The sequence below is a fragment of the Bradysia coprophila genome (assembly GCF_014529535.1).
Source record: "Bradysia coprophila strain Holo2 chromosome X unlocalized genomic scaffold, BU_Bcop_v1 contig_130, whole genome shotgun sequence".
Lineage (NCBI taxonomy): Eukaryota > Metazoa > Arthropoda > Insecta > Diptera > Sciaridae > Bradysia > Bradysia coprophila.
Window position 1 is genome coordinate 2228088 of NW_023503296.1, and position 19561 is coordinate 2247648.

A 19561-nucleotide genomic window follows, 5' to 3' on the forward strand; every position below is an offset into this window, starting at 1 on the left:
TTTTGAATGGCTAAAACATTGATAAAATGTGGAAAATGAGAAGAATCGCCAAAAAAAAATTTGTCGATTATTTTTTGATTTTCTTTTATCTTAGAAATTGGAATATCTAATGGTCTAGCTGTACTTTCTACTCAAACGCGCACGCGAATGTAATTTCGAACAAACCGCCTAGTGTCAATTTAGTTCAATATTCCTAACTATAGCTGTGGTTAGCACCAAGGTTAGCGCAGCATTTAGACTGTCATGTTCACTAGTCATTTTGAATCTATCGGGGTGCACAAAAAACATGTTAAAACACACAGTAAAGAAATTAGATTTCACATAAATCGTATGGCAAATAAAATCGATATCTTCAATTAAACTTAAGAAATGAAAGACACACTGAGCACATTTAATAATTCTGATGTAATAAATTCTACAAGTGCAATTGGATTCCCCAGAGCCGGTTTTATAAATATCCAATCTTATGTATAGTTGACTTGGATAAATATATTGCAAGCAACAAAAAATATACACACGGATTCAAAATGATTACTCGTATAACATGGCGAACTGTGAGCTGGATGAAAAAAAAAAATCTGTACGATTGTTGCAGAAGTCCAATATAAATATAAAAAAAATCATCAGTCGATTGTCGATCGCTATTATTAATATAAATTGAGCGAAACGTACGAAACGTTGGCGAACATATCATAAGGCGTCGTACATACCTATCTAGGAAAAACAGATCTCGTTTTCTGTGTTCGTTTTTTTTTCTTTTCTTTTATTATTCGTTCTTTAATTATTTCGTATATAATCACGGGATATGAGATACGAGTCTGAATGCTAAGAACTATCAATCACGGTTCGAATTTTTCATCGGTAGTTATTATGTGTATTCACAGTCACTGTTGGTTGGTAGTCTATTCATTTTTATAAGGTAACGATTACTTATGCAGATTTCTATATACAGAAACCTTACTTCCCTTCACAGTGGAATACAATTCGTTAAAAATTAGAGTGGTCAGTGGTCATGCAAAATTGATGTTTTGAATAAGTCTGTGACGACGCCGAGTCTGTTTTTGGGATAGATTAAATCCGTCTGGAATTGATGCATCGTCCACAGACCAAGGTATATGAATGGGTTGAAATGCCCAGCTCCAGTTTTAGAAACCCCTCGCGAAAAATGATAAATTTTGCGCTTCCCTTGTCTAGGTACGCGCTCTCAACCCATGTGTTTTTCTCTGTATGAACCAAAGGGAAAAGTATGAATTTGATGGGTAAGGGAGGACATGTGATTAGAGATTGAATGAAATGTATTGCTGACAAGACCAAGCGGTGCGGACTATTCTTTTGCTACGAAATAATGGTGCAGGCTTGTGGAACTTCAACGGTCAACATACTAAACGGACCTCACCAAACATTTTTACTTGGTTAGCATTCTAAAGTTTTAATTGTTCCACATTGAACTACATGTTGTCCACGAAAGAAGCGAAAAGAGAGTCGTTGATTCACACGTACGTGTGGAATTGAAGAAACGTGAAGACAAGCGCTATTTTTTTGTGTGGAGGAATACCTTTTGGAACAAATAAAACGAAAGAAACAAACGTAAGCCACCAAAATTAAAAACCTAAGATCTACACTGAGACTGTGCCCCTGTGTATGTGAAGTCTAAATCTTAGTCCTTCGCACAAGTCTACTAAAAACTGTATGTAGAAACCAACGAACCGTCTCCGAAACGACAAACGTCAATCTATTCCCCAACTTGCGGAACGAATCAAACAATCCAAAATTTATCGCATTTTGCTTTCATTTAAAAACAAATAAATTTAAAAGTTACAATAATTTATCAGCTTAATTAAAAAGATTTTTTAACAAAACCCAAATAAAAGAAATAATTTTGCGTATACACATGCATACATACACACATAGTGAAAGAGCTAAGCATGACCAGCAGACCTTCGCTTGTACGTTGTTGTGAATTTTTTCGTATATTAAAAATACCTGTTTTTTATGTTACATTTTCAATAGGTACATATTTTGACTTGAGACTGAGGTCTCAGACACTCGTGTTCGGTTTTTTTGTTAAATGTTTATTAAAAAAAATTAAAATAAAATGTTTCACGTCTTCTTTTTAAATTAGTATTTCGTACAATAATTTTATGGAATGGTTGATTCTGTTATCGTCATAAATTGCCATCAGTCATTATATCATTCCGAAGTAATTGTAAATTAAGTCACCTACTTTCAAGAAAATAAAAACCGAATCGACGAATCATTATGAAGTACTGAGTTTATCACATACTACTCCTGATTCTCTTAAGAGTGATATCGCCAAATCTTCGAACAACTTTGGGACAAGGGGTCACGAATATTATTGTGTTATAGCTCTTTCGATTCGTTGAACTGATGCGAGTAAAACGTAGTACTACGTTTGGTGAAATTTATTTTGTTGTCGACGATCGAGGTAGTGAAGTAAGGGTCTGCCAAAAGGGGCCCAAAATCGTTTTTTGCAATTACTCGAGTGAAACAATTTCGGGAATTTTTCTTTTTAGCTACGTTTGAAGGTCTTGAAGAGACGCAAAATTTGAGTATACTTACCACCAGGTCCATGTTCACCTGACGGTGATATTAATGACTTTAGGTGAAAAAATAGGTGATTTTCCGAATTACCTGAGCGGCTGCAGTGACACAAGTCCGTGACATGGTATGTATTGTGAGATAGCCTAGCCTCTGTAGTACCATAACATGCAAAAACATCCTTGGATAAGTTTCACTGCAAAGGGTTGGAGCGACTTTAGTGGAAGTCCATCCCAAGTCGACGAAATTTTATCCCTTTCTTTCGTTTGTTTTTCGCTTTTTTGAGGTTTTTTGTGCGGCCGTTCATTATTTATTGCTGATAAGAGTAAGATCAACTAAAATAAAGAATTTTTTGATGTATTCACGTGGTTCTTATAGTCTTGGAACCCAAATTTCGATCTATTTGGACTATTTTCTTTATAAAAGTATTTATAAAGTATTTTTGGACTTTTTTGTGGCTATTCAATATTTTCTTTCAATAAAATTGTAATTTAAAGTGAGGTTAACTAAAATAAAGAGTTCCTTGATCTATCCACGTTGGTGACGTACACTACGATTTTCGATTACTGCAAAATAGTCGAAATATATGCATAAAACGTTCGAAATTTTAAGTCGTAGTGTACGTAACCAACGTGGATAGATCAAGTAACTCTTTATTTTAGTTTACCTCACTTTAAATAACAATTTTATTGAAAATAAATATTGAATAGCCACAAAAAAGTCCAAAAATGCTTTATATCCCACCTTTATAAAGAAAATAGTCCAAATAGATCGAAATTTGGGTTCCAAGACTATACGAACCACGTGAATACATCAAAAAATTCTTTATTTTAGTTGATCTTACTCTTATCAGCAATAAATAATGAACGGCCGCACAAAAAACCTCAAAAAAGCGAAAAACAAACGAAAGAAAGGGATAAAATTTCGTCGACTTGGGATGGACTTCCACTAAAGTCGCTCCAACCCTTTGCAGTGAAACTTATCCAAGGATGTTTTTGCATGTTATGGTACTACAGAGGCTAGGCTATCTCACAATACATACCATGTCACGGACTTGTGTCACTGCAGCCGCTCAGGTACTTAAGAAAATCACCTATTTTTTCACCTAAAGTCATTAATATCACCGTCAGGTGAACATAGACCTGGTGGTAAGTATACTCAAATTTTGCGTCTCTTCAAGACCTTCAAACGTAGCTTAAAAGAAAAATTCCCGAAATTGTATCACTAGAGTAATTGCAAAAAAACGATTTTGGGCCCCTTTTGGCAGACCCTTACTTCACTACCTCGATCGTCGACAACAAAATAAATTTCACCAAACGTAGTACTACGTTTTACTCGCATCAGTTCAACGAATCGAAAGAGCTATAACACAATAATATTCGTGACCCCTTGTCCCAAAATGTCTGATTTTGTTCGATGTTTTGGCGATATCACTCTTAAAAGATATAACTCCAAAGTTGACAGTGTCGCAGATCTCGATCTGCGTAACGTTGCGGAACTTGGCGCGACTTGGTAGATTACGAGAACATTTACGCAACATTGTGTATAGGCTCCGGATCAGATTAATTAGAAATGGATTTATTGTAAGATTTAGTCAGCCTTACTTTTTATAAAGTCATGGGGAAGCTTGGGAAGTAACGTATCATTTATCTCCCTATACTGCGCTGAGTAAAAACAATAACTAACTCTTGGGAAATAAGGATAGATTCGCTCGTCATGTTAAATTGATGCGACGGAGGCTCTTTGACAGCTAGCGAAAAAAATGGCAAACTGTTTACAGTGGCTATTGTGCACGACTTCGGCTCAACTCGTTATAAAGAAGGTGACTATGGATGTTCAAAGAGTATGAGAGGAAGAATTGTCACAAGCTTTGTCACAACTAAAGTTCTGCAGATTATATCATCTCGTCATTCAAAGCGACAGGTCAATGAACTATCTCGGCAAATCGGTTTAAAATTTTAAAAATCAATTGAACTGGGTAGTCAACAATATTTGTTCGAAAGTTTGAATTATATGCTTACAAGTACAATTCTACAACGACCATAAATATAAACGATGAACTCTGGTTTGTGTAATAGCATTTACTGTGTATTAAGAAGCAAACGCGTTGGTGTCGAATACTGGGCAATACTTTAGCAAACGAAGTAAGAGATTTAATATGACATTAAGGCGTTTGTACTAGTCTATTAGGTTCTTGATTTTAATCGAACGAAAAGTTTGTAGCACTTGAAAACTATCGTTCCACCAATAAAGATGTCCAAACAAGGATGTTTTTAATCGCGCAGTTCCGCTGAGATAAAAGTTACCGCAAATGCGCTCCGGTAATCATTTCCGTGTGGTACTGCGAGTGAAAGGTTTTAAGCATTTTATCGAACCCATTTAATATGACACAAAATTATCATTCCAAAGGAAAATGAACCCAAACGGTTTTACCGTCCATCGAAAAATTAAATCTATTTTGTGATTTAAATATTTTGTACAATTTTTGTCAGAGAGCAGAAGCCTCAGCTGCCTACTGGAGGAAGCGTATGTTAGACGAGAAATCATTGAATTTTTTTTTTCGTTTCTTTTTCATTTTTATCCGAATCAGCAGTGTACTATACATTAGTGATGTAATGTTTATAAAAGTGTTTCCGTTTATGTGCTGATAATTTAATAAGTTTTATTAATTCATAAAAATTGTGGATTTCAGTCATTAGGGACCAAACCATATTATCTATATGGAAGATATTGTGTGTTAGACTCGGGTTTAAACTAATCAACACATTTATTTTTAGACATAAAAAAATTGTATGTTTTCTTAGATAAGTATAAGCATTTGTTGTTATAAATGAGAGTTTCAGCTAATTGTGCGAACGAAAGATTTTTGTCGACATCATTGGAAAAATAATAATTAAATTTTCTGTTTTTGCTATTTAATCGTAATTCTATGGATTCAATTGGAATGGAGCGCTATCTCTATATATAAAATCTATTTCTACCAAAACGCTGTTCCATACAGCACAAATCGACGTTTTTCCCTGAATCGTTGCTGACATGACATTCTCGTAAAGCCGAGACTTTAAAATTATATCTTGCAATCTTATACTAAGTAAATTCAACCAGGTTTTCTATAGCAGTATTAAATTTGCTTTTCTAATGGCATGCGCCATTCCGTTTAGTTGTTGTAAATTGTTTATTATTTTCATTTGAGATATTGATAAGAAATAGTATTTTGTTTACCAAGGCGAGAAAATAGGAAATTCCAACAAGGTTATGTGTCCTATTGGAATTTCCTATTTTCTTCTCAAGGTGAACAAAACGTTTTTCATGCGTGAATGTGTGAACACCCGATTTTTTCCACGAAACGATCAATTTATTACACCATTTCTCAAAACCAAATCAAATTGACAATTTAGGTGAGAAAATATCTATTTTCAGTCGCAGAAGTGAAAATATAAATTTTCATACGTGAATTGTCATCAGACGAAACGTCAACAAAACGACATAATCTCACCAGGAGTGGAGAAAATAGTGTTATTCACGCCGCACGGATGAAAAATAACTTTGTATTTGTTAGGTGGATGTTTTAGAAGTAGAAACCCTAAGAAACGGTCGGGTATTTCAAAAAAACAAAAAAAAACTTGTTAATACACATTTTACTAAGATCATGGAAAACCATCAACACGAAGTTCGTCATATACAATTAAAAGCAAGGAGATTGTGTCTGCCTCTTTCTATTGAAGAAAGAAAGAAAGAATAAAATCTCATCGGAAGAAGTTATCTTATTTTCATATTTAATGACAATAATCAAATTAATGTCTGTATGTTTATAAAAATGAAGATAAGTTATATTATGTGTAGAGAAACCTATTTCAATAAATCATAAATATCAGTTTTGAATGAATGAAGATGGAACCGTGCTTTTTAACTGGTCTATAACAATAGCTCATGTGTTGGTGCCTTCTTTTTAAACATAAATCTATAAAATAAGATTGATTGTGTTGAGTCATTTACGTACATTCCATATATCATTAGTCAATTGTGTCCAGTAATTTATTTAAGAAAAAAAAAAATTTACCAACAATGATAGTTTTTTTCTTCGTCTTCTTTTGCTTCGAAAAGTGTACTCTTATTGAAGATTTTATTTGTGAGTTGTTAGACATGAATGTAGTTAACAGGAGGTATTCGATGATATTTTTTTGATTCAAAATTGATGTACAAAACATTTGTTTGTAGATGATCGGAGTCATTTTTTTAAAGGAATTTCTCGATCCGTATTCCCCATTCCTATTAAAGTGTAGTAATTCTACAATTTTCTTTTATACAAAGTTAAGCCAAATCAACACTCTATCTTTATTATAAATCAACTGATGCCACGAAATAGTATCTTGTGCACCAAGTGTTAGAGTTGATTTTATCAGTATCTCGCTCCGCTCGTAAGGAAAATATGGACTGATGGTGAAAAAATAAACATTTCAGAACGTTTTACAAACGATGCTTTCTCCAACCAAGTGTCACAACAGACACAAACAAAAAATATTTTTTTTACAGAAAATCACTCCATAAATATCACTGATGAAAACTTCGGTCGGACCGAATGGTTAATGTATTAGCTTACGTAGCTCATATACTCGAGGTCTGGAGTTCAAATCCAGTGACGATTGAGGGATTTGTATTTCGGATTAAAACTACTTTTCAAGTAAAATGACCAAAATATCAATGAAGGAATAAAGCCGGTATGGTCTATAGGACGAAAAACGCACTCATTTTCATATTATTTTGACATAAATTATGATTACATTTAAGATGAATTGGTCGATCGGTCATACCTGTTCTGAACTTTCATTGGAAAATAGTGCAAAAATGAAAAAGCAGTGCGGTCAAGTGAGTCACAAAACACGTTGCATTGTGACATCGATTGCAGACAATTCTTTCTTCCATTGTGAGTCATAGATGTTCATAGATTTAAGAAATCTTTGATCCGTTTAAAGCGAACAAGCATTCGTATGTAAGTTTTTTGGGGATCATTATGACATAACCAAATTGTGTTAGCTTGTTACCGCTCAATTACACGACCACCACCCAAAGATGGTTCATACAGTCACATTAATAAAACTATCACCAGAAAAAACATAATCAAAAAAATTTGATGTAACCATTTTTCTAAGCCACAAAGTGCGGCGACATTCAATCACTTAATAAGAAATTATTATTGGTAAATGGACATTGATCGAATGTTGCGATTCGGCAATTAAATTTAAGTAGTCGAATTACGTTAAAAACTTTTATGGAAACAAAATTAGAAAAATGTTCAAACGGACCGTATTGCTCGTTAAACATATATACACAACACAAAAAGACAGCCACTTTTATATTATATTAACAGTTTACACTTTTTCTGTTCGGTTAAGCAGAGCAACAGAAGAAACTCGCTTATGAATCCAATGAAACCGTCAATTATTAATTGAACAATAATAATAATTAATTCTGACGGTTCTTCAACTTCCTCTCAGTATTTTTCAATCAAAGCATCATTGATACTGATTCTGTTCAGCGCAAAAAAGTGGGTAGTCAAGTTAAGCTGCATATCTCTAAATGGTTTTTCTTTTCATAATTTCATACAACTGCACAAAGCAAGTATTTGCTGAATGTTAGCCTGTATATATACATTTTCATACGGAAAAAGGAATGCACCAAAGTATATTTATATTATTATGTGTGTGCACCGCGTATGTCATTCGATCATTCAATGTGGATACGAGAACAAAAAAAAACTGAGTTAAATGAAGCAACAAAACTCTTTTCTTTAAACATATTGCTGCATAAATTTAATACTTGAAACATGGATAAATCAGCTGGCGCTTTATTACTTGTTTAAAGGAGCGTACAAGTGGATTCTGGAATTCCATTAAGAATACGTTAAACGAAATTTGAAATTCAAATTTCAACAGCGTTTCAAAGATTATCAGAAGTCCTCAGCTTCTTTACAGTCCATCATTTTGTCGTTTGTTTTTTTCTTCTTCAATTTTCTTTTACCACGGTCGAAGAAGCGATTTGAATTTGTACACACAGTGTATATTGTGCCCATTTCAATATTTCATTTTATTCAAAGTAAGTTTAACAGGAACTAGAGCATCCACATAGATTATGATTCTTTTTTCTTTCCTCAATAGAACCGCGGAAAGAATGACAACATTTTCGATATAGAGATTTCAAATTCCTTTTATGGGATTAATTTTCACAATTTCTGAATCAGGATAGAGGATAGGAAATTTATGATTTGAGGTTTGTTTTGATGTCTCGTCTCAACAATAAATCCCACGCACGGTATCATCGTCTAGTCTAATTAATCAATCAAAATGTTTTTCTTCTTATACTTATTGATAATAAACACGTTTGTTGAAATGACAGAATTTTGCATTTTTGCATTCAGTCTTAGAACAAAAAAAAGTTTCTTTAAAGATAAATTAACAAATTGATTTAAATGCATGATAAACATGAACTTTTTATCATAATAATTATGTGAAGACATCTACCAAACGTATAATTTTAAATGCAAACGACATATTCATGTATAATATAATGTAAGGCGATGTAATTTGTGACTTAGTTATACATATTATAGTGGATAATATCGTGTTATAGAGACAAGCAATGTATACCTTGAGTCATTTTTTTTTTCGTAAATAAAATGCTCAAAGCAAGAGTGTGTAGATATGAATGTAATATTAACATTTAATAGTTGGTAATGTGAGAAAATTAAACGAAAATGTCTTCGCTTGGGGCTGTTTATAATAACTTCTAAATTGTTTGTTTCTTTTATAATGTCATAACTTAAACTCGTTATACAGAAGCAGCAGCATTTAAGTGATATTTTATTTAGCCGAATTTATACTCGGAGGCTATTCAGCGAAATTTAGAGAAATGTTTGTGCAGTTCCTGTTTTAATGTTTGACCGTATTTTTCTCATGTTTTACTAAAGGAAAAACGGACAGCAAGTCTAGAAAGTAAGCATGTTATCCACTTCATTTGTGTTCTAATTACATGAACGAGGGTGGGTGGGTAAATTCGACCCGAATCGAACATCTAGACCGCTATTATGCGTTTTTGAAAGTTGAAAATACTATCAATTAACGCTCTTTAAATTTTATAATTGAACTACAATAACAACGAAGGGCTACTGTTATCATAGTTTGTTTGGGTAGGAATGATATAGGATGATTATTCTAATGCATGGACTGAGTTTGTCGTTACTATTAATAAAGATCTTAGTTTTCACCAAGACCTAAAGTCAAACTTTGCTGATGGAACTCATTCTTAGAAATAAGGTCTCGGAACATTTCTTTGCATACGATCTTCATCTGTTATCGATAACGACTGCATAATAAAAACCAAGCTCTGACTAATAAGGTCTTATATGGCACAAAAAAAAACATGTTCAAAAGAAATGAAGTAAAAGATTCGAAATAGATGTTTTCATAATCGAAATGAAGTAAAAGATCCGATAGTAAAACTGCTTTTTTGATTGCCAACTGTGAAAGGTTCAGTGAATGATAATTGAAAGAGATACTATTATCACCGAGTGCGTCTGATAAACACCCACCTATCCAATACAACAGTTGAAATAAAACTAAGCAATTTTCACCGAAAAGTACTTAAACTGAGCACTTAAAATTAACCGCAAACGCTGTTTACAAACGGCGAACAACAAGAGTTCCATTTTATTTCACTAAACATTCTATTCAACTATTGTTATTTCTCTTTTGACACGTTTACTCGTTTAAGTGTTCACTTAATTTCTAAATTTAAAAAAAGCATAAAACGTAGTATAAATTTCATTAGAACAACGTATTATTTGCTGAAGAAGAACAACAAAAAAAACGACGAAAAGGAAACATAAACGCGAATAACCAACCGAAAAAAGTAATAATAATGCGCCCTGAAAAGCAACAAAAATTGGCTTCCTAAAAGTTAAAGAATTATAAGAAACGTTTTTGCAGAAACGAAGAGCAAAAAAAAAACTCACAACAAAACTTGGACTTGCAATATGTGGTGCATATCAGTTCAAACCAAAAGGAAGAAGCGAAAAAAAATTGTTAAATACATTCAACCATGTTGTTTTGCTGAAAACGTCGAGGATAAATCGCGTGCAGGTCAGAGATGAAGGTAATTTAAGAGAAAAAAAAATATATTTCTTCCATATCGCTATTCTCATGTAGTTTAAAATCATTTTAGTATTCAGTTGAAACCTTTCAACTAGTAAAGAGATGAACTGTGTGGTTGTTGGTCTTTTTTTTCTTCTTCCTTTATTGGAATAAACGTTTGCTGAATTTCAAAAATTCTTTGGAATTAAAAAAACATTTAACTTTAATCGAAAGTAAGCTTAGACAGGAAATCCCTGCCGTGCAGAATAACTTTGAAAGACATAACGAAAAATGAAAATCAATTTGGATGAACATGCAACACATTGTGGCTCCTTAAATAATTCAATTTTATCTGTTTCTTTCAGGCCTAATTGCAAAAAGATCAATAAAAGCATTTTGCGTACGGATCGGTTAAACAACAACTTATACTAAAATGCATTAAAATTGTATTTACTTTGGTTATCCTAGTCATGGTCAATAGTACAGCGACAAATGTCCAAAAACAAGAGTCGCTGGTACCCATTGCGTCGTATTCGCCAAATCCTTGGGTTATCGTACTATAATCCTATTTAAATGCATGAAGTCATAAACGTTTGATAATTCACTACACATTTGCGATAAAACTTTTCTTTCGATTTTCTTCCGTTGAAACTCTTTTCTTCTTCTTTCTTTAAGTAACATTTATTGGCACATTTGTGCTTTTCCCACTGTTGTCACTGCACATGATCTGTTTTCAGCACTATGATCACACATCCTTCGACTGAGGAGTACTTATAAACGTGAACCATTCATTGAATTTTCTTTAATTTTTTCTCAATTCACTTGTATAACATTTATATCCATCCCTCCGGTTCGGAAACTGTATTAATTCCGTTCGAATGAAGTTGTAATCCAATTCTGTCAGATTAATTAGCACAGTGAATCTAATTAATCAAATGAATCGTTTGATTGGAACACAAAACACTAAGCCCCGTTGAATAGTCAATATATTCTTAATTGGAAGTTAATTCTCAAAATTTCAGTCACGTAAAACACCAAAAATTCATTCATAAATCAAAAACAACATTGAAAATCGGTAACGAAAACAAAAATTTAAATACAAAAAAAAATTCAAAAATCTAAATTTTTCACAAGAACAAACCGAATGTATAGCAATATATTTAATATGCGCACGCAGGTAAGATACAAACCGACCAGAAGGCAATATTAAACTGTTGAATTAAACCCGCGGCAAGTCCCGCAGGCTGTTGGGCGGTTACTCATTCATTTGTAATAGTGAGGGATAGCAGTGCCTTCGTGCATGAGTTAGAATGAAGCGGCCGTACTGTGTATATAGAATAAGATGTATTGCATGAATGAAGAGAGATGGTAAATAATGTGTGTGTTTTTTTTTTTCTTCTCGACATTGTGGCTATGGTGAGGTAAATTTATTGATGATGGTACGGTTAGACAAACTCTTCATATTATTGTTATGATCTTCGGGCTGTTTATTTAATAATTTTTGTTCGAAAAAAATGAATTGTAGCAAAATGCAATTTATTTGAACATTTAATGCGTTAGAATAAATTTTGATTTTTTCTGTTATCGTTTGTCACCTTTTCCTCGGCAGATTACCGATATATCGAAGTACACACGCAAGTAAAGTCAAAAAATTTTAATACGAAAATCATGCGCATACTAACCCTTTATGAACTATATCTGTTCCAATGTCGAGACGCGAATGAGATACGTGAAATATTCGTTGGTATAGAGGCTGTATTATTCATTTTCGGTTAATGTTTCCAATAATAATAACATTTTCGGATTTTTTTTTTGTTTTTTGTTTCTTTTGTTATCGTCCGCGTATACTCGTTTCATTCAGTTTTGTGAAATAATTAAATTCATGTTCGAAAAGCAAAGTCATGCGAACAGAGTCGCCTCGGAAGTTGTTTTGGAAAATTTTCAGTTTAGCTACCGGGACATTTTTTGTTGGATTCATTGGATAGTGTTTCAAGAGGAGTGTTAGTGAAAAATCGGAACTAATGGCAGATTTTGTATTCCATCCTAAAGGTTTTGTTTCTGAAGTGAAATGTGCGAGAGACACATAAAGAACAGAAGTTATATTGAAAATCTGTTCAGGAATTCTAAAGAAATTTCCGTTTTGGAATGGGAAACGAAGACTTCGTTAAGCAAATTGTATCCCGAGCACATTTTCATGCGATTCTCACAGCTTGCCCTTGATTAAATAGACGGACTGGGATCTCGCCTGGAAAGGGATTTTCGACGGTATCTTTCATATTTTGATAAAAGAAACCTTTTCGCATCGTCACCAAATCAATCTCAACTTCAGTGTGCTGTCCATAGCGCTCCGTCACGTAAACTTTGGGTGTCGAATAATTTTTACTTATAAAATTGAACCTCACGAAAATCCTTCGTTTCATAGCCGAATAAGTTGAAAGGGGGCAGAGAGTAACGGTGAATTTTTCCGGGAATACTAGTTTTCCGGAAACGGTGAAGCTATATTCTCATTTTCTGATATTAACAATAATTTTAGTGTGGCATCATGGAATCATCCCTCCCAGAAAGTCTTAACAGTTGGGTACAAATCTGATGTAACACTCAGAAGCTAACAATGTTGTATAAATAAAATGGGAAATTTGTCGCTTCCGCCTCTCCCGTGAAGAAAACACAATTTCTATCAGCGAATAATGAATTATTGAATCTGTAAATGCACCTTAAAATTTAATGTCTAAACGATTAATTTACCCTTAATTCATTACACCCACTCGGCAGCCAACTACACAATTGCCATTGAAGAATCGATAAGCCACTTATCAATAAAATCAATCCATTTCCCATAATCGGATCTAATTTTAATAATTATTCCAATCGGATATTTCGATTTAAAAATCAAGTGCACATATTTGATCAATACACTCGAATATTTACTCAATTCAATTGTGGAATCGAAACACACGCACACATACACATACAGAAGGAATTGTCGGTCCAAACAGCACATTGACACGGATGAAATAAAAATCACAATTGAATTATTGCACTTCGGATTAAGGAAATTGTTGCATGAATATCACATCAATTGTCTCGTGGTATAACAATGATCAATTTAATTCTTTTTGTGTACATACAGTTTAAGGGGTGACATGTTTCGTGTTCTAATGACCCTAATTCAATTTGAATTGGCAGTGGCGTGTAAATGCACCCATTGCGTATATATATGTTGTATAACATAGTGGCACAAGACGAGTGGGGTTGGAAATTATATTGTTATTAAATCTGTTTCAATTTTTTATTGAAAGGGTGTGTATAGAATAACAAAAACTGTATCTATTGAGGAAGTAGTTCGTGATTGTGTCGATCAAGTGCATCATCTGGAAGTTATAGTTTTAGTTCATTAAAATAACAACAAAAAATACTCTAGAGAGGCAATTGAATACATGTGTCTATAAAATTTCACTGTTTTTTTTTCGTTCAGCAAACATGTCCCATTGAATTAAATAAAGTCAGGCTCATTCATTCATTTAGAAGCGTCCATACCGTATATGTAACGATTATAAACAAAAAAAATTGGAGTTACAATTTGCAATACGAGAGGGCCGACCGATCGCTCTCACAGGCGTTATCTTAAACATCTGTAGGTAGTATTTCTGGGTGCACTCAATTTTATTAAGGAACCTTTCTTCGAAAAAAAGTTTCTATAAACTTTAGTAGCAATCATCGCTTGCATTTCACAGTAAAGTCGTTATCTGAATTAGCCAACAACCATTAAAAACAAACCATATAATACAAAATATGCTACGTTTGTGTAAATCCTGATTAGCAGTAGAGAAGTGGCAAAAATTTTATTGCTTGTATATTGTAATAAGCCATTGTTCCTTCGCGTGTATACATGTATAGGAATACCGTATAATGGCGTAGCTCTATTCTTTTATTTCTATATATATTGCACACAGTATGGTTACACATAAAATGTTAGTTCACGCGTGATGGCTTTCCTGCATCAATACAAAAATACCACCGTGTGAATGCATAATCTTACCGGTCAATTTGTATCTTAATTCAGCGCAACTTAAACAATTTAATGGCAATTTAAATAAATTGAAAATATCTAAGGAAAAACCACCGATGACATTTTATTAAATATGGGTTTGCTGTGAATGATTAAATATATTTCATTTTATATTCATACTATCTTTTAGTCATACGAACGATGAGCTTCGGATAGTGGTATCTTATACACCCATTGAAGTAGAAGATTCTTTTTGTACCCACTAGGATAAACAAAATAAGAGATGTGGGAGAACACTACAGAAATTAGGCAAGAGAATCGGCCAACATGACTACCGCATCTCCACCAACGATGAACAACACAGTGGTCTCAGCGAACATGCCATTCAGACTGGTCACAAACCAAGATGGAGTGAACTTAAGATTGTTCAAAAAATAAAAAACAAAAAGAGGCTAAATATACTGGAGAGTATTGCTATCAAAAAGATTTCGTCGAATTTAAATCCGCGAACTGGACAGTCAATAGCTACCAGTTGCTTACAACAACATTATCCGACTTCCGAAGAACAGTGAAAAAAACCTAGTCATGTAAACACCCCTCTATGGCTGTTATCATGGTGAATTCAGACAGCTGTGATAAAGTGTCATTGACATTGAAGTTTGTTAGCCCCGTACGAAGTACGAAGGGGCTTATAGGATTACGATGCCGTGTGTAATTGATGGAATTCGAAGCAGACGGTAAGGGCAAAGTGTTTGCCTATGTTCATAGATGACGATTCCGCAATAAAAATTTGGGCCGTCTGTCCGTCTGTCCGTCACGTCGATATCTTGAGTAAATCAAATCCGATTTCAAAAATCCGATTTTTTTTCCCTGAAAGATAGTCAAAATAGTGAGGCTAAGTTCGAAGATGGGCATATTCGGGTCGGTCCTTCGTGAGTTAGGCCCACCTAAGTGATTTAAGGTCTTTTGGGGATATTTATGGCAAAATAAACGATGGAAATGTAAATGACACGGCAAATGATAGGTATTGTCAATACCAATCCAGGAAAAAAATGTTTTTTAAAATCGGGTGAGTGGACCGTGAGTTAGGGCCTTAGAAGTGAAAAGCTACGAGGGCCCTGTGTGTATTTTACATAGAACTCAAGTAAATTTCATTCGTTTTTCGTAATTTTTGTGTCATTTGGAAGGTTATCAAAAGCCGAATAGAATGTTGTTGAAAAAAAAAATTAAATTTGGGTCCTTCATCCGTTTTTCGTAATTTTTGTTTCATTTGGAAGGTAATCAAAGGCCGAATAGAATGTTGTTGAAAAAAAAAAATTGGGTCCTTGGACTAAGGCCGCTACTAGGGCCCTATGTGTATTTTACATATAACTCGAGCAAATTTCATCCGTTTTCCGTATTTTTTGTTTCATTTGGAAGGTAATCAAAGGCCGAATAGAATGTAGTTGAAAAAAAAAAAAAAATTTGGATCCTCGGACTGAGGCCGATACTAGGCACTATATGTATTTACACTCAATAAATTAAAATTTTAGGGCTATTTGAAATTTTTGTTTTATTTGAAAGGAACGTCGTACGGGGCTTCGTAATTGCGCTATGCGCAATTTCTAAGATGTACACATTACATAATAATTTTACTTTAACTACTTTAACCGGCGCATAGGCTTACGGTCAAAGTAGGGTGACAGACGCACTAGGGTCACGTACGCAATAGATATACGGGTTTGTACGGGGCTCAGTCGCAGCAAACGCTCCGACTGTTCTGATGGCTCGTTTAGTAAACAAAACGGACCGTCCAATTTTTTTAGACGTAATTCTCATCAGAATTCAATAATTTTAGGTAAAAATTGTCCTAATTTATGTGTAACTACATGTGAGCTTATGTGCCTTTGTTATTTCTGGTCATTGATAATGTCTGCGATGTTCAAACGAAATATTTGGCAGTAAATAAAAATCCAATTGAGCGAACGAGACACAAAATAAGAAAAATAAGAGACAGATATAATAATTTGTGCACTGCGACTATATCGGCATTTTATATCATTCATCTGCTACAGGCAACAAGAATGAGCGACGAGATCTGGTTAGTGTTAATCTATATAGCGGTAGGTATGATACAAATATTGAAGTAATAGATTTATTTATTTTATAAAAAATGATATTATAGGTGTTTACTGCCTGCTTCATGCAAAAGTTGAACATTGCATAGCAATTAGCCACCTGTGAAAATGATCGATTACATGTAGAATATTTTCGGTTCATTTTTCGCATGTGGTAGGCAGTAAAACAGATACATTGAACGCTGCAACGTAATTGATTAGTTTGAAAACTGCTTCTGAGAAACTTGTTTCGATAACTGATTTTAGGCAAGTTTAGTGTTTGTATACTGACCAAAAGGCAAATAAGACAGTTACCGAAGCTTGTTGCTCAAAAAAATATCTGGGAGTTTGCCTTTATGATAAAATTGTTACCTCATGTAATGGATTACTTCCACAGCATCCAACGAAATCTACTGTTTTGTGTCAAACAACAGCGAATGCACAAATAAGATAACAGATACAGATTGAATGATTTTGTTGCCGATTCTAAAAGGTTAAAAAATTTAAACCTTTCTAAACTTGAGCTAGGGGTAATATACTGCTTCGCTGAGCCGTTTATCAATCCGTTTATTCCCAAGGACTGAGTTCATTTAGTCCACGAAGTGCGTCAAATTAGATACCAAATAAATTAACTATAAGTTAATCCAACCGCCCAGATTTTCCTTTTCTTTTCCAATATTTCATTAAAACATTTTTATTTTAACTCGCCAGACTATTTCACCTTGTGCACGAAACAAAGACTTATTAAGGCTTTATTTAAACACAATTTGATAGGCAAAGTCGATTTAATCGGAGAAAAAGTTAAAACAAATTACAACTGCATCGATTCACTGATTCACACCCACTTTGACTGACGAAGTTTCATATTGCAAAACCACAGCAATGTATAAAATTATCATAGTCGATAATTGCATTCGATAATTTTGTTTCATTTGAAAATACCTCTCAGTCTCCTGTGTTTATGTATGTTCTTGTTAACTCAAAATACTTAACATTGGTAACATTGGTTCATAGCATCAGCATCCATGCTGTTGTTGAACATTAATTTAAACAATATTTTCGCTTGCGAAATGAATTGGTTATTGGATGAAACCCCACTAACAATTTTAAATCTATGCGCGTACCACAAATTGCATTTTGTAAATTTATAAAATTGAAAACTGTAGAGATTATTTTTATTTTTCATGTTATTATACAGATAGAATATGATGTGTACATATGTTTGTTACTTACTATTCGGTATTCGAAATGCAAAATGATTAAATAGAACTTTATGTTTCATTTACTGGTGTAGCTGACTATTATTATCGTAGTGGAAAATGAAAAATATTCCACTTTAAATCACAGCATAAAATGAGGTCAACAAAACGTTTGAAATGAAAATGGTTAATGATTGAGCACACGAATGTCTTTTCGGTTGTGATTTATAAATTGATATTGTGGTATCATATCGAGGCGATATTTTAACGTGTGTTAACGGTTGTTGAAGGGTGGACGAATTTATGTTTTTATGAGGAGAAATTTTTCCCTTGATTGTGTACAAATGAACACATTGAAATTATCTCTTCTGCAAATTACTTACATCGTAGGGTGTACTCATAAACGACGTATGATTTATGTGTCTTATCTAGCTTGAATGCAGCTAGATAGTTTTTCTTACGGAACGTGAATTTATACCTTGATGATAGGCAGTAGAGTTTTCATGTGAATTTTGTTGATCCAAGTCGAAGCCGAGGTCAATGAACACACGAAAACGATACTGTTTCAGCTAAACCCTTGTTTTACCTCGGTGTGTAATAAGCCACTGTCGACCCTAGGGAAAACAAAAGCATGTAAAAATCTTATCAAACCTCCCCGCTCTGGTTCGCTTCCGTCTATTCTGGAAGACCGCCGCCCTTAGATGCAGACGTCATTCATGAACTGACATAATTTTTTTTAGAAACAAAATCTGCAATTATGACCACTGTACCGAGTTGATTTTATAATATGTTCTACCACAGCGCTTGAGATACTAGCACGAACATTGATAAAATTGGAAATCCGGTTTGCATGGGCTTTCGAGAGGCCTGGTTTGATTTGATTTACATCACATATACGTCATTATATTATAGACAGTGTATTAGTGTAAAAATACGATGAAACATAAATCTGCATCCACTTTTGCCATTATAACAGTATGAGTGCGTGCTGTATCTCTAGCTAGTCATCTTAATTATTGCATTGTTGTATAGTTTTCGTTAATCATTTTGTATTTTATTGAAACTAATTCTCATGACGACATTGCATTAGTATTTCAATTAAAAAATGTAGCACATTGTGGTCACACATTCGTTACGTGTGTGGTTTATAATAACAAATTGCAATATTTGTGAATAAATAGGATACTATTTCAGTTATTTCCAAATAAAAACTCCGAAAAAACCTAACCATGTAGTCTGGTCCTTTAATAACACGTTTTCGTTCCCGCAGTCGAATATATTATTTTAATTATAACGAAAAATCTATATAACCAGAAGAAAAAAAAACATCTTTCATTTATAAACCACTATATGTATGTATAAAATGGTTAACAACGTATGTATGAGTGCCTTTTTTAGAATTCGTTTTATTGGTCCTTTTATTCAAAATACTTCTGGTCAATCGTTTGAATCTGGCCGCTCATTAGAGCATACCACACATCACATCGCAGAAAAGCATATCCCAATACAGAATGTTATTGATGTGTATATTCAGACAACTTTAAAAAATTCCTTTCATATCAACTCACTCTT

At 33.6% G+C, this 19561-nt stretch overlaps 1 protein-coding gene across 1 annotated transcript in view; it reads right to left on the bottom strand.

Moving 5' to 3' along the window:
* The window catches only part of LOC119067919 (protein serrate), a 72296-nt gene extending 60401 nt beyond the window's left edge, over positions 1–11895 (bottom strand). Inside the window, exon 1 of the mRNA XM_037171221.1 lies at positions 11140–11895. Coding sequence (XP_037027116.1) covers positions 11140–11208 — 69 coding nt within the window. The 5' untranslated portion in view covers positions 11209–11895. The remainder of the gene's footprint in view (positions 1–11139) is intronic.
* Between the last annotated feature and the right edge of the window lie 7666 nt (positions 11896–19561).